Consider the following 23,412-nt stretch of genomic DNA (forward strand, 5'->3'; position numbering starts at 1 on the left):
GTATTAAATAGGAAATAAAACTAAGTACCTAAAAGCACTTAAGAAAGCTTCTTAAGTTTCTCTAGCACTTGAATCTGAATCTTTCTATGACTGAGGAATCCCTCATTTCTAAAACCTGTCATTACTCTGACTCTCTTTCATACTATAAAATATAATCTTGTTTAAGCTTTTAAGCAGTTCAACAGCAGTACAGTTTTTAGGACTCTCTCATACTTGTTTGTCATATGATACTGTGGGACCTTTCTGCTCACCTCAGTTATGGATACCAGAGCTCCCTCAGATGATGGAGCAGAGGTTCTATCATCTTTCTTCAAGATCTGAAACAAATTCATAAGTTTGGCACTTAATAAAGCCATGAGCAAAAAATCAGCACCTCTGTAAAGTGGAGTCCTTAGTTTACAATGTTAGACTGACTGGATTTCAGATTTATAATGTATATATATATACATCTCCAATTCTGTTTGAAGAAGCAGGAAAGACTGAAATAATAAGAAGGGAGAAGGTGACATATTTTGAGCTTTTACTCCTGAAATTAAGATTTTAAAGGTACTTAAGATCACTGCTCAAAACTAAAACACCCTTTCTGATGTGAAAATTAAACTAATCTCTTTTTTACCCTTAAGGAATAGGGAGAATGAGGTTGTTGCTTCTTTATGTTTGGTAGCATTCAATTTCTAAATAATTTATTTTTTGAATCACTGTAGCTGGTTTGAAGATGCCCTTTTCCTCACGTTGGACAGAGGCATGTAATAGGAATGGATGATTATGAGCAATTTAAACAAATAAAACCCCTTACTCTGACTTTAGCATAGTTCAGCATCTCCTGAGTGGTTTCATACAGTGGCCATGGAGCATTTATGCAGTAATCCACAACAAACTGGCTGTCCTGTATAAGGAGAGTAACTGTAATTAATTCCAAGTTCCTTTGTAATTTGCATTACTTTATTTGAGCAATAAATGGATAGAAATGGGAGTAGAAATTAATACATACCTGAATTTTCTGCAGATTTTCTTTGGCTTCATTCACAAGATCCAGCCAGATTTCATGACCATAACTCCCAACAGAAGCTGAAGCAAGTTTCTCTAAAATAGTGTTTGCTTTCACTTTGTATACAAGCTGTTCAAAACCAGAAACACAGTTTTCAGTTTTAAGCAGACAGCCTTCAACCAGAAGCTTTGCACTTTTGTTCTGAATGTTTTAATTACACCATGTAATTAGAGAAATGAATTATCAATTAGTCCCTTGCAATTATATCTTTTTAACTCATCAGCTAAGCCTGTTTTTTTAATTTAAAAATTGAAACAAAAAGGCATAGGTAACATTTAAATTGCATTATTTCAGTAGATCAGTTAACAAAGCCAGACTATGTGTTGATAAATGCAGGTGAAAATTCCTTTTTTTTTTTTTTAGCAGCACTGTTTCCTGCTACTGAAAGGGTCACACTGCACAACTCCTCTTTGCACTGTCTGTAAGCTATTGTAAATAAAAATACAGCTCACCATGTAGCTAATTTTGAATCAGCTTTCAAGTATAGAGCCCGCCTTTGTAAAGTAACATTCCACTGTGTTTGTAATACTTGTAATCCTCTTTGATTGTAGGACAAGGGCCCTATTGTAAGTTCTGTTACACTAATTAATCTCCAAATGTAATTATCAACATGTGGAGCACTCACCTCCACATCTAGTCCAAACTGAATAGCAAAATTCTCTGCTTCAGTGAATTTGTGTTTGTGAAGTAGGCGACTTAGTCTGGGGGTGAAATAAAGTCCCAGGGTAAGTGCCAAACCACAGACAAAAGAAATAATAATAAAATAGTGTTTCATGGCAACTAGTACCTGTTTTCTGGCAAGGCTTCAGTTAAACTTCTCATTACAACAATAGAAACTGGGCCTTCAGAGGGTCTGAGGATGAGAAGGAACTATGTGAGTTTATCAGCTGTGAAACAATGAAACAATTATAAAGAGAATTCATCTGCCATTTTTGTATAATAATGATCTAGTGAGAAACAAAAACATTATCTTACATCTGATGTTTTTCATGAATTCCTTCCAAGAAGTATATTGTATCCTGCAGCATGCAACAACAGAAATCATTAAGTGGAAAGGGAAACCAGTCACCAAAATGCACAAATAATAATGTGTTTCCTAATCTAGGAAAGAAAAAACCCAAACTGCATTTCCTAACCTAGGAAAAAAAAAACCAAACTGCTTTTCTCTCCAGTAAGTCTGCTGGGTTTTTTAGATGCTCATCATGCTATTTGTTGGACACCTTCCACCATCTCAAATTTCTGAGGGCCTTAACTGGACACTTCAGGCTGAACCCACTCTCTTACCCCAGTTCATCTGCCATCAGACACTTTTTGATCTCAGATCAAAGAAAAGGGACCTATTAGCCCTATATTGCATTAGCCATACATTGTGTGCTTTTTTCCCATCCTTTGAGGACATAATTTTATCTTTATTTGAACATATAACCTCTTCAATAACTATACCTATCAAGACAACTATATTTATTCAAAAAACCAACAAAATAATCTAAACATACTGTGCCAATCCCACTTTGAACAAGTGAAGAAACAGTAGATACTTCCAAAGAATAGAGTGGTTGCATTGCAGGCAAGGCAAAAACCATTAAACTTCTCATCTATAAAAATAAAAAGAAGGGGAAAACAAACAAGTTAGTTATTTTTTTTTTCTCATCTACTGGTGACAATTTGCAGAATTGTTTCTGGATTCTTTTGGAGTTAGTTGGAAGTTTTTTGAGATAAGTTTTAATGAAAAAGCAGATCTCTCCAATTTAAGAGATTTTAATGAAGTTTTAAGTGTTAAATGTTTGCCTCTCTATATAGGCCCATTATGTATAATTAGGCAAGTCACATTTAACAAACTGTATAATGCTCATCCTGACATTCTGTTAACTCTGCTGATTACACATGGAAGTAAATGCTGAATACAGCAGATATTGCTCTAAAGAAACCCATGAAGATATGTGAAACATGGTAAATTTTGCTGCTCTCCACTATGGGCCTATCAATAAAAAAAAGCAAACCCCAAATAAGCTGCAAAACACCCAAAGAGCAGAGCAGCTTTCCCTGGTGACCATGGAAAAGCTCTGCAATAGTCCCTTACTCACTCACTTGTTTGTTATCTGGTGTTGTCATGACTATCAGCTTCACATTGGCAAGGCTTTGCCTACAGAACAAAAGAGAAGAAAAAGAAAGCAAAACAGACTGTGTACATTTTACATATAGAAGAGTAAAATATTCTGCCTCCTGAGTTTCAGAAAAATTAGCTTTCCATGGAAACTGGTGCATCTTAAAACTCTATAATGTGCCCCAAAACGACTGGTTTAGGATGCAGAGAACACACTTAATTTTACTTCTGATGTTTTTAAGATTTTCAAGTGGATTTGAGTCTTATTTTTTTAAATGGGCAGAAAGCAATGGAAAGAGCCAGGAGCCTTGGCCCCTAATGTAAACTGCCATTAATTGCTTTCACATGTTAATGACCTCCAGATTTTGGTTCCTCTGTTTGCAGAATGAAGGAAGAGCTTACTATTTCCCTATTTAAGACAGAGTGTGAAGTCTTGTAACATCAAACTTGTGAGCCATATCATACACCTTCATTTTAGACAAGCCTTTCTAAAATGATACAGGTTACATGCACTTCTTAGGAGAAACAATAGATAAACCAAGAAAAATCAAAAAGCACCAAGCTTATCCTTAGCTCTGCAGTCTTAGCTTATCCTAAGCTCTCCTTAGTGGTGCAGAAAAGAAACCTACAGTCCAGTTATTTTGTCCTATTGACTAGAACAATTTCAACCAAAATTGCTAAAAATTCAGTACCTCAGTGAATCAAGTATTTGTGGCACAAATCCTCTAGTGACCAACTTCTCACTTTCCAGAACTGGTGATCTAACACTTACCATACAACTGGAGAAGATTCTGACTCTGTACTTAGAAGAAATTCTTCAATATGTATTAAAGGCCAATCCCAAATTAGAGTAAGAGAATAAACATCCCACATGCTTAAGATATTCTGGATTAAAAAAGAAATCAGACAGGGATTTAATATTTTCTTTGTGGGAGACATTTTTTGTCTTTTTTTAGCAGAATGTTAACACAATCCATTGTTTAAATGACCAAGAGTAGAATAAAAAAACCACAGTAACATCAAGATGCTCACTAAATAAAAGCAACTTTATTTTTATAGTATAAATATAGCTGGTTCAAGACCACTGTAAAACAAAGACTAAACCAAAACATTCACATACCTCTGTATCTAACACAAACAGCAGGTTGTCAAGGACTTGAAGTTTTGCTGCATCTAAAAAATACCCAGTCACAGAAATATATTATTTTTCTTGAACAATGTATTGGAAGCAAATATGTCATAAAATATACAACCAAGCACTGGAAACCTACAGGTGCTCAGAGTTATGTAGCTTCCTAGACCCATTAAAAGTTTAGCTTAATTAGAATTATGATGTACACATCTAAGTTGAGATTTACTATTTTGAGGCATATGTCCTGGCTCTACAAAAGATGTTCTATTTGGTACACACTTACTAAAAATAATAACTGAAAATGTCTTGGTATTTTTTCTGCAATTACCTACGAGTTCTACAATTGTCTGTAAAAAGAAAAAAAACCCTCTTTACCTTTAATCAGACTTGAATCAGCAAAACTTTGAACAGACACCAGGTTATTGGTAGTGTCCACCTCCCATTTGGACAGCACATAATCACCTTTACCCTGGTAGGAACAGCAAAGTAAAATGATGCATCAGAAATTTGGCCATTTACTGATCAGTAACTTATAAAGACACATGGAAAGCTGCACAAGCAACCTGAACTTTATTCCCTGTGCATGTTGATGTTTGGAAAACTACATTTATTTTAAATTTAGCCTTTTTCCTTTCTCCTTTCAAGGCTGGTCTTTGCTACAGTTATTGTTTGGCTCTTTGAAAACCAAGCTGTACTTGGAAACATCCAATTTCCATTCCCACAGGGCATAAAACCTGCATGAAACGTGCACTGAACTGACTGAGAAACTGCATTGAATTCAACATTCATGCTTAAGGGTTTGTTCAAGTGGGACCTTGAGTGTGACTTTGGCAAACTTTTGTTGAACATGAACCTTATTTGCCAATTTTTGTTTTGTCCCTGAGCCCAAGGACAGGACTATAAACAGAGCAGCCTGTGAGAGCTGGGAACTGCAGAGAGTTACCAAGGTCATGCAGCCAGGGTGGAAATATTTTTCCCCCACCCATCCTAAGCTCTGAAATGGCAACAGTTCCTTCCTTCTGAGAACAACTCCAGACAGACTGACTGCCCATCTGGTAACTTCTAAATTTACAGTGAAGGAAATGAAAGCCAAGAAGTCCTTTTGCAAAAAGTTATCATCTTCTTTTTCACTGAGCTGGAGAAACATTTTGTTGCAGATCCAAAAGGCCCCCAGAGTTACAAACACATTCTTAGTACTTACCCCAGTTATCAAATGGAGCTTGTTCACTGAGTTACTTATCACAAAATCCTGACAGCCAAGGCTGTGATACTCTTCTGTGGAAATGAAAGCTGTCTTTATCTGTCCTTGTAACTTGTGGGGTGGAAGATGAAGGGAAAGCAAACAAAAGGAGAAGGAAAAAAGTTGCTTATACAATCACTGAGAAAAACTGCTCACTTCTTGTACAGAAAAAGTAATATCCACACTTAGGAGTTTTAGGGACAAACTGGTAAATAGTCAAGGAAATGAATAGAACATTTTGTTACAAACTTTGTGTATAATGTGGTACAAATTAGCAGGTGTTTCTTACTTTCTTTGCAGTAACCAAGTCCATCTTGTCAAGTGCTACAAATAAAAAAAAAAAACAGTGTGAGTTAAACTTTTCAAAATTGAAAAAAAAGCCACTAAACATCATAGAGGATAGTTCTGACTTCTGAAAAACACTTTAGCCAGGATTTCAGACAGAGCTTGTTTCTACTGATTACAGTATTGAGTTACAGAAAATTAACTAATAATTATACAGCATTAAGAATTCCAGTTGTTCCCAATATTCTTCAGAGCAGATAAGATTGATAATGGCTTAAAGTCCTTTTCCCACAGTATTCAGTACTCCACCTAAAGCAGTGACTCAGAGAAACATAAATTGAAGGAAATATTGGAAAAACACAAAGCTAATTTTATGACAGACCTAGTTGTATATCTGTTTCCCTTTAGAAAAATACTGCCTATCAAATCCCAGTTTAATACCATAATCCCATGAAAAGCAGCATGGAAAAGCTATTTTGACACAGCTCTTCCTGGTCAAATGGAAATCTCCAGTGGTTTGTAGATCATCCTACCTTCCTGGGTTTTAGCAAGAGGCAGACACATAATGCAGAAGAATCCATTGCTTGTGAGAATGAACATATGATAAACACCTAAAAAAAAAATCCCATTCAAATAAATAAATGATCTGACCAATGGATTATACTAAAATACACAAAAAAATAAATCTCCTTCAACAAGTAGTCTAAGTTTCTACATCTTAAGAGTTTTGTTTGAAATGATGATTTATGTATGCATCCCTCGGGCTGCAAATCCTGTTTTCATGACAAAACTCCTTTTAAATACATTAAATTGTGACAGCAAGAATGGAAGATTACAGAAAAGGAACTATTAGAATCCTAAATCTGACAGAAGAGAGAAGGAATCCTTCATTTTTGAGGATTTTTATGGTTAGCACAGTCCTAAACCAGAAGTTCTCAGCTCTTACTGTTTGCTGTTTTCTATGACATTCATGAAATAATTAGTGAGAGCAAAATACCTTTAAAGGAAAGCAAAAGAAAAGTGCATTTAATGAGCACAGTGCAAAGTAAAGCTGTATTTGATTATTTATTTTGTAGTCTGTTTTCCTGAAATGTGTTAAATCACAAAAGTTGAGACAAGAGGGGAAAACAAAACAAAATCTTACCTGAATCTGCATTATCTTTCTCAATAAAGAGACTTAAGTAAGTCCTTTCACTTGAAGATTTTTCTCTCAGAATCTAAAATAGAATTAAGGTAAAGACTTATTTGACTTTTATTCTGCATTTAATTAAAAATAAACACTGGAAATACTGAGCACCACTTCAAACCTGAAACATTTTTCTTTCATGAAAAATGAAATGTTTCTTAAAACCAGAAAAAAATGTTTCTTAAACCTAGATGATGTGCTAAAAACACAAGAATGTCTCTATCTTTATATTTTGAAGAAAAAAACCCCAACTCAATGGAATTCTGTGAATAAAGTGTTTTCTGCAAAATTAGAACAGAAAAACTACTGTACCTTGGTTAGCAAGGTTTGTTTGGATGGAATGTGAATAAGATGGAAATTGCCACTTCTCTCACCAACCACAAGGAACTGTTTTTCCTGGCACACTCCAACTACATCCACATCAGTATCTGAAAAGTTCCATGGCAAAATGTCAAATATTAGTTTATTTCTTTTTTAACTGAAAAACATTCATATTTGAAGCACAAGACTTGGACAGTACAGCATTCCAGATTTCTTCAAAGTGATTTGTTTTGATTAAATAAAGTTCAGAAAGGAGCATGCAGGGAATCCAATACCAATGAAAGTATGAAAGTGTGGTAATTAAATTGTACAGAAATATTTAATTAACATACAGAATCAGCAGTCACTTTTTAGTACACTTCCTTTTACAGATTAGTGACATATGCAAAATAATCACTATAATTTTCTATACAGATTTAAAAATATATTTTAAAAGTAAGCTTTAGCTTCCAGTGGAGCTCCAGAGGAATGAATTTACAGAGGTGTTTAATTAACATACAGAATCAGCAATCACTTTTTAGTACACTTCCTTTTACAGATCAGTTACATATGCAAATAATCACTATAATTTTCTATACAGATTTAAAAAATATATTTAAAAAGTAAGTTTTAACTTCCAGTGGATCTCCAGAGAAATGAATTTACCGAACTGAACGTGCAGCTGAAGAGTGTGCCCGGTGCTGTCAAGAAGTGCCACTGATCTGTCAACAGCAAGAATACTGCCACCCCTGGAGCTGCATGCATACAGCTGCGGGTTAACAGAGACCTGAGAGGAAAAAGGGTTTTAGAGATAATATCTGGAACATGACAGAGAAGCTTTGGTAATAATTTAGAAGAAAAACCATAGTTTGGGTGAATTCTACCTTTTCTGAAGATGTGATTTGCAGTAATGTGTCCACCTGGTACAGGGCAGTCCCACACTCGTGTCCTAAACCCACAGGGAGCTGCGCGCTCCCGGTGTCATCGTTTGTGAGGAGCTCGATGTCATTCCACATCTTTACCTGAACCTTAAAGGAACACGCGTTACGTCAGAGGAGTCTTAAAAAAGTTATACGGCCTCACCACAGTTACCGATTTGATTATTCTGTCGTGATTCTGCCTCTGGGAGGAAGGATTGTACAACAAACCCCCTGCAGGCAAACTGCGTCTTTAGACAAGACACGGTTCAGGCGCGGAGCAGCGCGGCTCCCACCTGAGGCGCTCTGCGGGCCCGCCTGTGCGCGGCTCGGCGAGGAGGGGTTCCGCGCCCGCAGCTGACTGAAATTCAGTGCTAGACATCCCTCCCCGCCACTCAGCAGACACCCCTGCCCACCGGGACCGGGATCGCGACCCTCACCCCGTCCCCTCACCACGGCCCCGCTGCCTCTCGGCGGCCCCGATCCCTCAGGGCTTTCAAATTGGCGGGAGCCGAGGCTGCCCTACGGGCGCCAGCTGGGACCAAACTTCCTCAGAAGGCGAAGGGCCCCGGTTGCTAAGACACCACCTCAGCCCTTCCCTCCTCCCAGCATCCAGCGCGCCTCCCCGCCCGCTCTCCCCCCGCCCCGCCCCACGGTAACATCCGGGTGCCTGGAGGGAGGGAGGGGCGTGGCGCCTCGGTTCGCGAGCGCAACGGCGGCGGCTGCTGAGGGAGCCGCTTCGTGAGGAGTTGTTGAGAGGGAGCGGGTGTCCCCGGCGCTCGGTCATGGCGGTGAGTGGTGTCCCCCGGCTGGGGTTTTGAGAAAGGAGCGGTTTGGGAAAAGTGGAGCCGCGGCGGGGCGGGAGGGAAGAGCGTGTGAGATGGGGAGGGCTGGGTCGGGGAGCAGTGTGCGCGGAGAGACAAAATGGCGCCCGCCGCTCCTTCGGCTGCCGGCGCCATGATGGGCCTCGGAGGGGGGGGTGGCCGCGTTTCAGTCAGTGCTCCTCTCCGTGTTTCTAGAAGTTTCTGTTCCATATATCTGGAGTTGGGGAGAAGTGAAGAGGGATTATGACCCAGGCTCTGTCTTTTCCTGGCCTGGGGGCAGATGCGTTGTGGCTGTGGGAGCGGGCGTTTCTCAGAAGGCCTGTGAGGCGCAGGTTCCCTGGGGGAGGAGGAAGAGGAGAGAGATTTCGCGACGGGCCCATACTCAGTTTTCGTTCATCCAGCGTTTCCTGTTATCTTACTTTTCTTCGTGTTTTGTCACAGGCATAGAATTTTCAGTGTCGTGTTCCTTGATTAATTATTTACCTCCATGCGCCTGTTTTTATGGTTAATATCGTTAGGGAACGCCTTTGCTGTAGTTATCGCTATCCTTTACGGTAACTCACGGCGTAAGAGTGTAGCTTTATTACCTTAACATTTGTGTGGCCTTATATCATGTAGAGGCGTTTGTCCCGTAATTGTTTAGAAGTCCCCAAAAAAGTAGCTATCAAACCCGATGTGGTTAATTTTATTTTAAAAGTTATAAAGAGCCGTGAGTAAAACACAAAGCTAAGCAAACCAGACTCTAAAGAGAAAAAAATCTTCAAAGTGGTGTTTAATCTGGTATTTTAAGTCCTTGTGTTGAAAGTTGGACCAGTTGTGGAACACAAATTCTGGAGAAAGTTAAATTATTTTTTTATGATGTTTTTTCTGCTCATATAACTTAATCTGTTAAGAATAAGAAGCTTTCTGTAATAAGACTTGAAAAGTTATGAACTTGTACTTTTGCATCTGGAGTGTAGGCATGATCTTTGAGATTACTCTGAAGTAGTAGGTGAGGGACTTGTTCAGTGAAACCCTGAGTCTATGGGCAGTCCCCATGTATTTGTAAGAACTGAGAATTGTCTCACTGAAGTCTGTCAGACTCTTTTTGTCTGTGCTTTTATAGAGCTGAGACATTTCTCTCAGGTGCAGCACACAAGGACATTAATGAGCAGCAGTGTGGATAAATAATGAGACTGGTAGCCTTGGAAAATCTGGCACTGGGCTCATGATCTGCATACTATGATTTTTAAAAAGTTAGATTAGAGTGTTATCTAGTGTTTTCTTTCTCCTCCTCAAGAAACTTGAACTCAAGAAATGTAAATTTCTAGAAATCTTAAAATTCCTTAATTTCTTCCAGCTGAGTCTTTTGGAGACCTTAGATGAGGAAGGAGGGGACTGAGTGGAAGTGTAAATAAAAAGATAATACAGAGATGTGGAATGCTGAGGATTGGGATGGCTAAACTCACAAAGAGGGGAGTCACTTCTTACTGTCTATCTAATGTCCTGAAGTTCTCAGGATTGTGGGTGGTCTACTGAGAGTATTCAGAATTGTCAGTGAGGCTGTAATTAATCTCTGCTGCAGATGCAGTCTCAAGCAGTCACTCTTGTCCCTGTGCTGGTGTCTTTTTAACTAGATATAAGTACACCACGTGAATGGAGGAGTGAACAGCTGCTTATCTGTCTTCAAGGTTTGACTGTGGCTGTATCTTTGTACAGATGCAGATTAATAAAGAATTGGGCAGACTAAACAACTGGAATATAAATCCAGAGATTTACCCATTATGGACAAAACCTACCATTAATATACAATATATTAATGACAATCTGTAATATCTGTTGTGGTTTACAAAAGAGACTGAAGCAACTAGCTGCTTTGCTTTCAAAATAATGTATATAAATCAGCATTTGAAAGGTTTCTGAGTGTCTTGTTCAGTTTGCAAATTAAACTGCAGTTTGTAGAAAGCCGTGAAAGTTCAAGTCTTCTGCTACACTGTTTTATCTTAATTAATTGCTTTTCTAGGCCAAATTATGTCCTTAGTGGAGTCTTGAGCAGCCACATGATGGTCAAGCTTTGCTAATAACTGCCATTGACATCAGAATGAGAGAGGCCTGTGATTCTGTGAAGGCATTAATAAAAGCACCCTTACCTTTTCCACGTGCACATTTTCCATTCAGTTTCTTTAATTGCATTGTACACTGGTTGGACACATTTACATCTCTCAGCACTGAATCACAAGACAGTCTTGAATGCTTCACACAAGATTAGTTTCTGGATTTAATCCTAGGTCAGGGTTTAGAAGGGATGGAGGGAACATTGTTGGTTTCGTTACCTGAGGAAAATATTATACAGAAATTATTGGGGGCAGTCAGATGCAGCCTGTATGTACTCTCAAATAGGTGTTTTTGCATAGAGATACTGGTTGGTTTTTTTTTCTTTATTCAAAATTTAGCTAACACCAATACATAGACCTCATTTTCTTTCATGCTGTACTTCAGAATACAGTGGGGATTTTGTGCTATGCCTCAGTAATGCCCTGACTTGTGGGGTGATTAGTTTAGGCTTGATTTTAGGCTTTTTGATTCTCTCAAAAGTGCACAGAAAAAGTGTGTGTCCAATGGGAGAGCAAAGTGTTACTTTATATTCTTTAATATTATGTATTCTTTAAAGTCTTGAAAAAACAATCTATGCAGTTATACTGCAAGTTTATAAAGCTGTTGTCTAACAGTGAGATGGCAATGCACAAGATTGTCTTTACAGAAAATAATTTTGAATGTGTGTTAAAAGGAAATAGTAAATAGTTTTTGTTTTCAGTCCTGAGTCTTTAGGTTTTAAGCATTCTGTTTTCACATGTAGGGTAGTGATACAGAACGAGATGGAGTAGCCCCAGAAAAGTCCTCTCCAGAAAGAGAGAAGAAAAAGGAACAATCAGATGCCTCCAGTTCTCCCAGAACATCAAAGCATCATTATTCAAGATCACGCTCACGGTCGAGGGAAAGACGACGGAAGTCAGGTATGGGCTTCATGTAAGCAGAGTTACTTAGTAGTGTTCTGGTGTATGCTTCAGAACTGAAATATCTTAAAAGTTGTTTTGGAAAAAAATACAGAAACGTAGCTCTAATAACATGTTAGTATTGGGAAAAAATGAAGCTACTGATTTTTTCATTTGTATCTTAAATGTGTTCTATTGAAACTCTTCAGTCTTAATGGTGGAAGTGCTAAAGAAAAAGGTCTTGTTCAGTGTTCAGGAGATGTGGGTCAGAATAGATTGACAGGTCAGAATAGATAACCATACTATTCTGTGTTTGTTTTAAATAGGGACTATTAACCTGGGATACTTTTCCCTGGTTGTGTCAAATATAATGTTACCTGGCTGAAGAACATGAGTGGAGCATGACACAGGCTTGTTTCTCACTGTCAGAGCTTAAATAAATGCAAACAAAAAATTGGGAATAGCAGCTAGAGTTTGCTTTTGGCAGTAGATATGTGAACAGTGCTGTTTGTTGTCCAAGTCTCTATTCTTGACTTTGGGGGGATGGAATTACTGGAAGAAACTAGAAAGATTATAGCCAGCTGACTTATCTTAACTTGGTAAATAACAATAAATGTTTTCTTCTCCAGATGCTGAAGGAAGAAAACACAGAAGCCGGAGCAGAAGCAAAGAGGTAATTAACACTTTGTAGTGTTTAGGTAATTGTACAATACATCTTAAAAAGCATCTTGTAGTAATGCACATATGTATAAACCTGTATAGATGACTTTATGGTAAGTACAAGAAATTGGAAACTTTAAACTTAAAAATGGATACATGGAGATCCTTTCATAGTGACGCATGATTGCAGCCATCATGTTGACAAGGTAATAGTTTAATAGAAAAATGCTTTCAGAAACTAGTAACTGAAATTCTTTTTTTTTTTTTTTTTTGTGGAAACAGCCAGAAGAGAGAATTCATATGGATAAGTAGAATGGTGTTCTTGATGAGTTTCACAGAGCTTCCAGTAACTGAGAGCCTTGGGTGGCTTTATTTCTGGCCAATGTTAAAGATTTTCAGTGATACATACTCATCTACTTATGTATATTGAAAGTAATTCCCCACCTGACTGAGCTCTGTTTATTGCATCCTTTAATTGTAAAGACTGTCACAGCTTGACAAACAAGCAGAGTCAGCATGACAGAAGCAGCAAAAATTGCAAAGGGCTGTCTCTTGTTTTAAAGTGTGTATGTGTTTATATACAGAGTGAGGCTTGGGAAGAGACAGCATTAGTAATACCTTAAAAATAACTGTCTTACACACCAGAGAGAAGAGGTGAAATAAGGAAACCAGGAGAATCAAAATAATCACAAAGGAGCTCAAGCCGTGAGAGGCAATAGCAGGCTGGGTCAGATGAGGGAAACTTTTAACTTTTAACCTGGGTTAGGAACTTCTCCTTCCCCCATTCCAATGGAAGCTCTGTTTAAAAAAAAAAAAAAGAGAGGAAAAATAATCTAGGAGAGTTTTTGTGAAATTGAATATATTGTTTAGCTCACATGATAACATTTCTATAATAAATCATACTCAGCGTGCTAATGCGCGAAGAGACTGAACTGAAGACGCTGCAGACTCAGATAGCAAAATTATAAGCCTACTTCATGATAAGGTAACTATTAGTCATTCAAACTCCTATTTCCCTTAAAAATATCTTAAATCCGTTATGGGATATAATGGTGGTTTATTACTAAGTGTGTGACTGGAAGATGTGATTTTAAAAATAAAAATATTTTTGATGTTAAAAAAGGCCTTGCTTAAAATGATGCTTAGTGTTTTACTGTGCTGTTGGAGTTAATCTTACACAATTTGTTTAGAGGCTTCTAAGTTTCACAGGGTGAACATATAAGGAATAATGTCCATAGTAGATTTACTGTTTTCATTCATTTTCAAGATGAAGCTCTTTGTCTATAGATTAAATACTGAATATCAGTAATTTTTTTTAAAAAGTGTAAAAGAATAACTGCCTAGGTAAATACATTTCTAAAATTCACACATAGGTAGCAACTCAAACTTCAGATGTGTTTTTATGTAACAACTGATTATTCAAGGAGTCAAACTATGTGAAAGCAGGAAAAATATATTACTGTCTACTTGAAGAACTAAAAAAAAACATATTTAGAAATGGACATATATTAATAAGGAGGTAGGCTTGGATAAGTGGGTGTCAGCTAACTATAGCATCTTCTCCAAACTTGTTTCTTTTAGGAGAGAGTTATGGTTATAGGAAAGATTTTTTTGAGTAGTCAATAGATTTAGATAAGCAAAACCAACCTCTGAAGCATGGAGGTTTATGTAAAATAAATGTATCATGCTTATAAACATGTATCATAAAAATGTGTCATGCTTATATACTTGAAAGAAAACATGATTTAAACATAAGTCTTAAGTAGGGCTATGCTTTTGTGCTAGAAAAGATTTCAAAATAAACTGAATATATTAAGGAAAGGTGTCGATGTCATGACTTAATCCCTAAGGAAAATACTGGCAAAAATCAGGCTGACCTTGCTAAGTATTTTTGGCATTGCAGCTATAAAAAGGAATCTTTTTTTAAGAGGCACTGCAGGAAGAAATTGCAGTATAGTGGAGGAACATATCTTTAAAACTACTGTGGGGGGGTCTGAGAGTGATGCACATGAGTTTTAAACACTAAAAATGGGATGTCAACCATATAACTTCCAATGTTTTTTAAAAAGCAAAGTAGTGAGTTACTGATTTTAGAGGTCTCTACAAATTATCTAATGATGGATAGGAAATTGGTGTACTTCTAAAAGCAGAATGTCTTCAACTATTTATAGATTTTAGTAACTTCCAACATGGTAGCCTTAGGTAAACAGTAAATACTGTGAATGCAAGTATATGCATATTATAAATTGTCAGGTCCTAAAGCATAGGTACTTACTGTGTGTTTGGAATGGAGACAGTAACTGAGATAGAAGTTGTTTTTGTTACAATGCTCTGAACTCTTGTATGAAAACACTGTAAAGATACCTTACTGGATGCATTAGAAATACTTTTGACAGTGGGGAGGAGGGAAAAGGGGTAATATTATAGTGTGCATTTGCAAGTTTGGGTAGTTGGTGGCATTAGGTAAAACAGCCATCACTCATGATTGAGTCACACTCCTAAGGTTACTAATGTTGCATCACAACTTATCATTTTTTATCTTCTGATACCCATACTAACTCTCTTTGTTGCACTATTTTCCTGAAAGAACCAACTTCTTCTTAAAACAGGCAAGAAGACATGAATCCAAAGAGAAGTCCTCCAAGAAGCACAAATCTGAAGACCACAACGACAAAGAACATTCTTCTGAGAAGGGAAGAGATAGCCTAAATTCATCTGAAAATGGTGAGGATAGACATAAACGCAAAGAGAGAAAATCATCCAGAGGGAGGAGTCACTCAAGATCCAGGTCTCGTGAAAGGTAAGTTGTTTCACATGATTATTTTTCTAAGTGCATGTCTGAAAGCAGCATCTGTGTAGGTTTCTGAAGGACAGCTGAATTCTGTTACTGATCTAATTTAACCAAAGCATAAATTTATATTGCATGTTTCAGTTGGCATTGGATAGTGCCTTTGCTGCTCCTTCTTGGTTTCTTTTCACATCAGTTCTGAGGAAAGTACAAAATACTCCTTAAGGCTTTATGTAGGTGATCAATGGGATGTTTATAAATAGTATACAGGGGATGGAAAATCTATAAACAGTGTATTAAATGTTCCCTGTTGTCAGTGACAGGAAAGAAAATACACTTTAGCAATGTCATAGCTTTTTACCTCCTAAATGAAGAGCTTACCCAGAGACAAGGGTGTCTGAGCCTTCTTGCACAGTAGGCCACCTGACTTCAGAGTAGGAGAATCACTGGGGACAAGCAGGTTGCTGCCAGAAGAACTTCAAAATAGATCTCACAGCTGAGGGATCTGCAGCAAGCATGATGGCAGGGAAGAGCTTCAGGTAATGGCAGCTGAGGGCCTGTGGGACTCACAGGGTGAAACTTGGGCATCTCTTCCCTAACGTAGTTCAGTACCATGAGGAGGAGAGTTTGTTGCCTTGAATTTAAGACTTCTGCATCAGATTACTTTGGCCTTGTGGTTGTTTTTGTGACGTTCACTTTAATGAACAACTAAAAATATCTATATTGATCAGTGTTAGTTTATGTAAACTGCCCAGCTCACAGGTCTCTTGTGGCTGGTGGCAGTGTTTGGTTCCTCTCTCGTTTCATCTAACAATTTCAGCTGTTCCAGACATCACCTCCTCCCTGTGTAGTTTGCAGTGTGATGTATTTTGGCCAAACCTGTGTGAGGGTCCTTGAGTAGAAGCTGAGGTTAAACATGAGAATATATGTGAGGATCTGGGCTGTGTGTTTCAGACGTCATCGGAGTAGAAGTCGCGACAGGAAAAAATCCCGATCTCGCAGCAGGGAGAGAAAACGCCGCGTGAGGTCTCGTTCTAGATCAAGATCGAGGCACAGACACAGGAGTAGGAGTAAAAGCAGAACGAGGAGTAGGAGCAGGTAAGTGTTAACTTTTGTATGCACTTGGTGATGGTTGGCTGAGCTTTCTGTGGTGGGCTGATACACAGGAGAATGATGGGTTTGCTGGTTAACACCTGTTCAGTGTAACTTAACGTGTTTGGCTTTGCTGTATTGAAATAGTTAAGGTTAAGGGCTGAGGACTGAGTGGGTTGTATACACTTAGAGAAACATTTTTCGTAGACAGCTCTAAGTGTAGTGTCTCTTTGTTACCAGCTTTTCATAGCATGAATTCGTGTTAGCAATTAGAAATGTTAAATTATTTTGTGGGTATCTTCTAAAACCACTGTTAGAACTTGAATGAGAAAGAAGGGAAGTAAATTAGATAATATTTTGAGCAGTAATTACCACAGTTCAAGCTTTTTTTTGCTTCTTATGTCACAGCTGAATTTGCTATTTTGAATAAGATATTTAGAAGATATTTAGAAGTGGGAATAAAATGGGAAAAATTGAAAGAAAAGTACCAAACACAAGAGGGTTAGCTGTATCAAGAGTAGTGTGGTTGACTAGGCATACTTTTTTTTTTTAATTATTATTTTTGCTTGTGTATATCTTGTAAGAGGGAAATTTAACTGGGAATCACTGCCTGTGGGAGCAGATGCACTGGTCAGAAGTTAATCCTGATCAGCTCCACAAAGTTCTTTTAAAAATGTCAGTTCACAGACATTGTTAGTGTAGTGTTCAGCTGAATTTTGTACCAGATTGTTTCTGGTCTGAATATTCTAATTTGTGTTAGTGGTTACCAACTCATTTTCTCAAGTTCTGTGTGACATTATTTATCACTTATAATTTTTCTCCCTATCTTGGGTCCTTCCATTTCTTCCTTAAATTCTAGAAGCACAGATTGAAACAACAGCTGTGGATTATTCTAGTGGATATTCATAGTGGATTATTTTAGGTCTGTTGACAGAAAATGCTAGAGTTAAGGTTCCCATCATTTATGGAAGTTAAGGTTTTCCAGTACTCATGAATCATTCAGTATTTTGGTGTAGAGTTCTGATTTTTGTGTGTCACTTTTTGCATTCTTAGTGCCCTGTAGGATTTTCTGAATGAGTAAAATGAAATATGACTCAATGACTACTACAGTTGTGTTTTTTCCCTTGTTTAAAGTAAAACAAGTACTTTAAATGCAAATTGGTGTCTCTTCAGAGCTCCCAAGAAAGCGTTGCCAGTGTTCCTGTTGCTTTAGCAGTATTTTCACTAGAGTATTTTAAATTGCATATTTAAAGGGTATAGAAGTTGGTTATGACTGCTCAACAGTTCGCTGGATCATTGGAGACTTAAGAATCTAGCACACTCATGTAATGCTACAGCAGCACTTGTGAAACTCTTAAGAAGACCTTGTCTTTCTGAAGAACTAGTTCAAGTACATGGTTTGTGTCAGTCTTTATTTTGGCATGCACTTTCTACCAAACTTTCAGCTGGGGTGAGTAGAGCTGGGGTCTTTAATTGATATATGTGTTACTTGCACTTAATGGTATTCAAGTTGCCTTCAGCATGAAGTGTAAGGCTTCAGGTCCCTGTTAATTATAAATGATATGCACTTACTGTTTCTAAAAGTCACTGAATATTTTGTATTTAATGACTTTGTGAAAACTTCACATTCTAGAACAGTTTTTTGCTTCTGCAGTGGAATTCAAATTACCTGAGCAACACATGTGGGTAGAAAAAGAAAGGGGTAGCCTTAGCTTAGGAATTTCTTCATCTGGAAACATACCTTGTTGGGTAGCCATTGGCATACTGCAGGGATTCTTTTAAGTACTGGTTTTTGTTTCACAAGTCCTAGAGAAGGAAAATAAGTGAGATGCAAGTATTTTAATTGTAGTTACAACACTTACTCAAGCTCTGGGCTTGGGTGAAGCCTTTGGAAAGAGAATCATAGGGCCAGCCTCAAGGAAAATTCTTCACAAGCCAGATAAACATGGTGTGGAAAACCTACTCTGTTAAAAGTCAACTGTGAAATTCCCTCATTTATGAAAAGCAGTATTGGTTATTGCAGTTCACAGGCTGTGACAGAAGCCTTTGGAAATCATGGAGCTTGACCTTCTTTTGGTGGGTCTTTGTAGAATCTCAAGCTCATGTTTCCAAGTGTTTGAACTCTCTTTTTGTTCTGTGAGCATTTAGACCCTCCTGGCAGTTTTTGTGGCATTGCTCTGATGAAATGCTAGGTGGAAAACATGACACCATCTGCTTGTTTTAGAAGGAAGTACCTAAATACCAAAATGCAAATGTTTATTTCCTTGATGTTTACCTGTGCAATAAAGCATCAGACCAAAGACAAGACCAAACTACAATAGCACAGGGAAAATGAGGGTATCTTTGAAACATGCATTACATCTTATCTCGGGAATGCAGATCTGACACTCCCCAGAGCCTGAATCTGCATCTTGCCATCTTCTGTGAAAAGCTAAGTCTGACCTCTTGTGTATTCTGCCAGATCTGTCATGTAAACAAGGATCTTCTTATACCTTCAGCCTGCATTTCAAGAGGACAGATACTGCCCATGGTACAAAGGGAAGAAACAGATTATCTGAATGCCATTTAAAGTGGCTGTTGTCAAGTTAGCTATTACCTCAAATGGTTGATAACATTTAAGTATAAAATTGCAGAAACACCTTTGTGCATCTCAGCTTACTGTTTGTGGCAATTCTGGGAAAGATGAGTGGTATCTCCTGTAATTTAAGCTTTGTTGGACACTTCCATTGTCTGTGACTTCTTTATCTAAAGATCAGAGGCTTCAAGAGTGATAAACGTTTATCTCTTGTACTGTAATGATCATGGCAAGCAGAAATACTGCTATTAGAAGTTCATGTGTGTATTTTGAGCAGCTGTTGCTTAGATGGACCTAGATACAGATGTTATAAGAAAAACCTGGAGGGAGGGGTGAGGAGAAGGTAGCTAAAGGAGAATGGAACTGAATATTTTGGTATTTTACCTAAAAATGTATTTTGTCTGGGTTCTTTTCAGATTGTCAGGCTCAAGATTATGCATGCTTTGTGGTTCTCTGCACAGTGCTGTCCTTCCCAAGAGCAGAGCCAAGAGAAGTCAGGTGTTTAAGCCATTTAGCTTGATAGCCTCCCTTGAAATTGTTGACAGCACATCTAGTGAAGGGTATACAGAGGGGACAGATTTAGTCATTTCCCTGGGTGCTACTCCAGTTTTTATGCTGGGCCTCTTCAGAAAGCTCACTTTGAACATGGAGTGCTGCTTGATCTTTCATGGTTTTAAAGCATTCTTGTACCTCAATCCATTTGTACAGTTTCCTTGTAATTGACTTTAGCAAGGTACATGATAATTTTTCTTGTCAGATTTTAGAATTAATCTCTAGAGTTGAGCTTTATAAACACTAAGAGGGTAAACAAATACCTGGATTTACACATTGTGTACTTTTTTTGCAGTTGGAAACGTTCAGTTTTAGGTCTGTCTTGCTATAAGACAGGTATGAGTGTTACTTGGTTCCAGAATAATCTCCAAAAGCTGCTCTGATGAGCTCTTCAAATTAAGTATTAAGCAGTTTTTCAGGCTTATAATCAAAGGCTTTATGGAATGTTAAGGTGTGTATTTAGCTTCCTTGTTTTAGCATCTGTTAAATTTGGTTGCAGGGAGAGAAAGAAAAGAATTGAAAAGCCCCGAAGGTTCAGCAGGAGTCACAGCCGGAGCCCCAGTCCACCACCTTTTAGAGGAAGAAACACAGCTATGGATGCACAGGAAGCATTAGCCAGAAGGTCAGAAATTGTCATGATTTAATGATACCTGTTACAAATAAGCTGCTGCTCTTGATTTTGCACGTCTAAATTTATTCTCGTGCATTTACAGACTGGAAAGAGCAAAGAAACTGCAAGAACAGAGAGAGAAAGAAATGGTTGAAAAACAGAAGCAACAGGAAATGGCTGCAGGTAGTACCTTCGCATTATATAAATTCCTAAGTAATAGCATGAGTGGGAGATAGTGCAGGCTTTAGTGCTGACTGTTATGATCCTGTTCAGCACATGGACTTGTTGCCTGTCTTTGAAGTTGTTAATTTGGTCTGAATATAAGAGCCACATAAAGAAAAACCTAGGACATGCATCTAAATATGTAACAAACATAAAAACCCAAGAGAAATAATCAGGATTTCTTATGGCTGGCAAATGATTTTGTGATGGTCATTGGGCTTTCTTTTATGCCTCATTAATCAAGAATTTAAAAACCATCTCCAGGTTGTGTGTTAAGAAGCACGAGGCACATTAGTTTCACTTTTAAATAAATAACATTAGTTTTCACTTTTAAAATAAATAACATTTATTTTGTAATTATTATTGATAAGTTTTCCTGCTGGCAAAGGGGATTGTTTGGGGTTTATGTCCTGTTTGTTTGTTCAGGGAGCTTTTTGGGGGTTATCTGAGCTTATTTTCTGATGGGAAGTTGTCTTCCTTCAGCAGCTGCAGCCACTGGAGGTTCTGTCATTAATGTTGCTGCTCTTCTGGCCTCGGGAACACAAGTAACTCCTCAGATAGCAATGGCAGCTCAAATGGCAGCACTACAAGCAAAAGCTCTTGCAGAGACTGGAATAGCTGTCCCTAGCTATTACAACCCAGCAGCAGTGAACCCAATGAAATTTGCTGAGCAAGAGAAAAAACGGAAGATGCTTTGGCAAGGCAAAAAGGAAGGGGTAATGTTGTGCTTTTTTACTTCCATAGAACCTTTTTGGAAACCTATTGTGCTCAAAAATGCTTATTCACATTATTTCCAGTGAAATTAATTTCATACCTGTTTTCATCATGATCTTTCCCTATTAACAGCAGCCCAAGGGTAAAATTTTAGGAGTGAAAGGACTAGGATAACTAAACCTTCAAATACCATGGTTGTGGCACAAGCCTCTGGAAGACCCCTTACAAAAAATTTCTGTGAGGATGCATCAGGAGTGTCAGATGTGACTGAAACACATTTTATTTCCAACTGCTCGTGCTACACAGTGGTGTCACTTCTCATACCACGTTTTGTCTTGCTACTGTGCTGTGATATTAACAGAAACTTTTCTAAAAGGCTGACATCTTTTTTTTAACTTGTACAGGATAAATCACAGTCTGCAGAAATATGGGAAAAATTGAATTTTGGAAACAAGGACCAAAATGTCAAATTCAGAAAACTGATGGGCATTAAGGTAAAGAGTTCTGAATGTGTAATTAAGTTTCTTATTAATTATAGATAGTGGTTTCTTTTTTTCATTTTAAAATGTACCTTAAACAGTGAAGATGTTAAGTTAGCCTGATGTATTAAGAACTTTAGGTATTTCTCATTAAAATTCACAAGCAGTGTCTAAAGCTGAATTCAGTTCAAATTCTGAATTTGAAGAATTTCATTATGTTTTTGTTTTACAAAGCAACTTGTGATCTGTTAGCAAGGGTGGTAATGTGAACCAGTATTCCTGGTGTAAACAGGATTACTTGGAATAAGTTAATTGGAAACATTGGAAAGGGTTGGGAAAAGGACCTGGTTAAAATCCTCTACCTGTTTCTTGACAGTGAGAGGAAAACTGCTCTAGAATGTTCTAGCAATAAAACCAAATGCTTGAATTGTAGCTTTTGAATATGAAAAACCAAAACCATATATTTGTAGGATATGAAAACACCACTTCATCCACACCCAGCTAATGTTTGTTTTCTTCTGTCTGGTTTCTAGAGTGAGGATGAAGCTGGCTGTAGTTCAGTTGATGAAGAGAGTTACAAAACACTGAAACAACAGGAAGAAGTTTTCAGAAATCTAGATGCACAGTATGAAATGGCAAGATCACAGACTCATACACAAAGAGGAATGGGATTGGGTTTTACATCTTCAATGCGAGGAATGGATGCAGTTTGAAAAGAAAAAAAAAACAAAACAAAACCGTTTTAAAGTTTGGGACTATGGAAGGTTCTTGTTCAAATGTTGGGTCCTTGTTCACCAAAAAGCTAGCATTCTAGCTTGCATGGGTGTTGCATTGACTTTAATTTATTGAAAAATACTTTTTTTTTGTTTGTTTTTATGTAAATATCAGATAAGTGATACTGGTGTTAGTGTTGTAATCAGGTTATACCCACTTCCATTAAACTTGACAGAGCTATAGAAGGACAGTATTTTTTAGTTCAAATTCTACTTTTCAAACCAAGCAACAGATGGGATGAACTCATACATGGATATTTCGTGTCCACTGTCTTGTGTACTTTTGTACTTTAACCTTGTACAGTTATTTTCAATTCTTGAAACATGAAAGAAACATTGTGTAGATGTTATTTAGCGGTCTGGGCCAATAGGCACATAATCCAGTGCAAAAAATCTGGTTAATAATAAAGACATTTTTTCTCTAAGGTCTTTATGTTAAAGAAGTTGTCTTTTGGGCCAAACCCTAAGGAAAATAGGTAGGAGATCTCAGGAAAAGTTGGCAAGTCGGAAATAAAGCGTTTGCTTTATTTTGTGTATTTTGAAGTGGGGTTTACCTGAAACAAGGAGACTTCCAGTGTGGAGCTCAGCTCAGGGTGAGGAATGCTGAGCACAAATTGTAGTTGCAGGAAAGGGATAACCGAATCACTGGTGAGAAAGGATGTTGGAACTTTGTTTTCTACTACTTCAGTATTTAAAAGTATCAAAAAGCGTGTCAGCGCCTTGTAGATTGTATGAGCACATGAGGCTGTGCCTGATGAGGAGCAGGACTCCTTTCCACACAGAGTGCAGTTTATAATTAGACCCTACTTAAAAATAATCCTGTCCTACACCCTGTGCTGCTGCACAATTTTTCTGCACCCCGAGCGAGCAAAACCCGAAAGGAGCAGCGCGGCAGTGGATTCCTGCCCGACCCCCATTTTGCCTGCGCTTGTCCTCCAG

The 23,412-nt window shown here is 37.9% G+C and overlaps 2 protein-coding genes across 4 annotated transcripts in view; one reads left to right on the forward strand and one right to left on the reverse strand.

Moving 5' to 3' along the window:
* The window catches only part of KNTC1 (kinetochore associated 1), a 33,378-nt gene extending 24,636 nt beyond the window's left edge, over positions 1–8,742 (reverse strand). The window contains exons 1-19 of the mRNA XM_030460624.1: positions 8,666–8,742; positions 8,180–8,323; positions 7,962–8,082; positions 7,308–7,423; positions 6,954–7,026; positions 6,343–6,420; positions 5,814–5,848; positions 5,486–5,596; positions 4,660–4,753; positions 4,273–4,325; positions 3,925–4,037; positions 3,137–3,191; positions 2,545–2,643; positions 2,024–2,067; positions 1,836–1,901; positions 1,674–1,749; positions 992–1,117; positions 797–886; positions 252–317 (exon numbers count right to left, since the gene is read on the reverse strand). Of these exons, the coding sequence (XP_030316484.1) occupies positions 252–317; positions 797–886; positions 992–1,117; positions 1,674–1,749; positions 1,836–1,901; positions 2,024–2,067; positions 2,545–2,643; positions 3,137–3,191; positions 3,925–4,037; positions 4,273–4,325; positions 4,660–4,753; positions 5,486–5,596; positions 5,814–5,848; positions 6,343–6,420; positions 6,954–7,026; positions 7,308–7,423; positions 7,962–8,082; positions 8,180–8,311 (1,548 nt within the window). The 5' untranslated portion in view covers positions 8,312–8,323; positions 8,666–8,742. The remainder of the gene's footprint in view (positions 1–251; positions 318–796; positions 887–991; positions 1,118–1,673; positions 1,750–1,835; positions 1,902–2,023; positions 2,068–2,544; positions 2,644–3,136; positions 3,192–3,924; positions 4,038–4,272; positions 4,326–4,659; positions 4,754–5,485; positions 5,597–5,813; positions 5,849–6,342; positions 6,421–6,953; positions 7,027–7,307; positions 7,424–7,961; positions 8,083–8,179; positions 8,324–8,665) is intronic.
* Positions 8,743–8,860: 118 nt separating this feature from the next.
* RSRC2 (arginine and serine rich coiled-coil 2) lies at positions 8,861–22,898 on the forward strand. Of its 3 annotated transcripts, none has more exons than XM_030460582.1 (10): positions 8,861–9,003; positions 11,873–12,029; positions 12,638–12,681; positions 15,278–15,468; positions 16,411–16,554; positions 20,175–20,297; positions 20,389–20,468; positions 20,991–21,223; positions 21,626–21,715; positions 22,234–22,898. In XM_030460582.1, exons 1-10 carry the CDS (start codon positions 8,998–9,000, stop codon positions 22,411–22,413), a joined length of 1,248 nt encoding a protein of 415 aa, XP_030316442.1. In that variant the 5' UTR covers positions 8,861–8,997; the 3' UTR covers positions 22,414–22,898. The 3 variants fall into 3 exon arrangements, with proteins under 3 accessions (XP_030316442.1, XP_030316443.1, XP_030316444.1); XM_030460583.1 differs by having other exon boundaries at positions 20,994–21,223; XM_030460584.1 differs by lacking the exon at positions 8,861–9,003 and adding an exon at positions 13,576–13,653 and having other exon boundaries at positions 11,987–12,029; positions 15,256–15,468.
* Positions 22,899–23,412: the final 514 nt, after the last annotated feature.

This window comes from Calypte anna, chromosome 15 (assembly GCF_003957555.1).
Source record: "Calypte anna isolate BGI_N300 chromosome 15, bCalAnn1_v1.p, whole genome shotgun sequence".
Taxonomy (NCBI): Eukaryota; Metazoa; Chordata; class Aves; order Apodiformes; family Trochilidae; genus Calypte; species Calypte anna.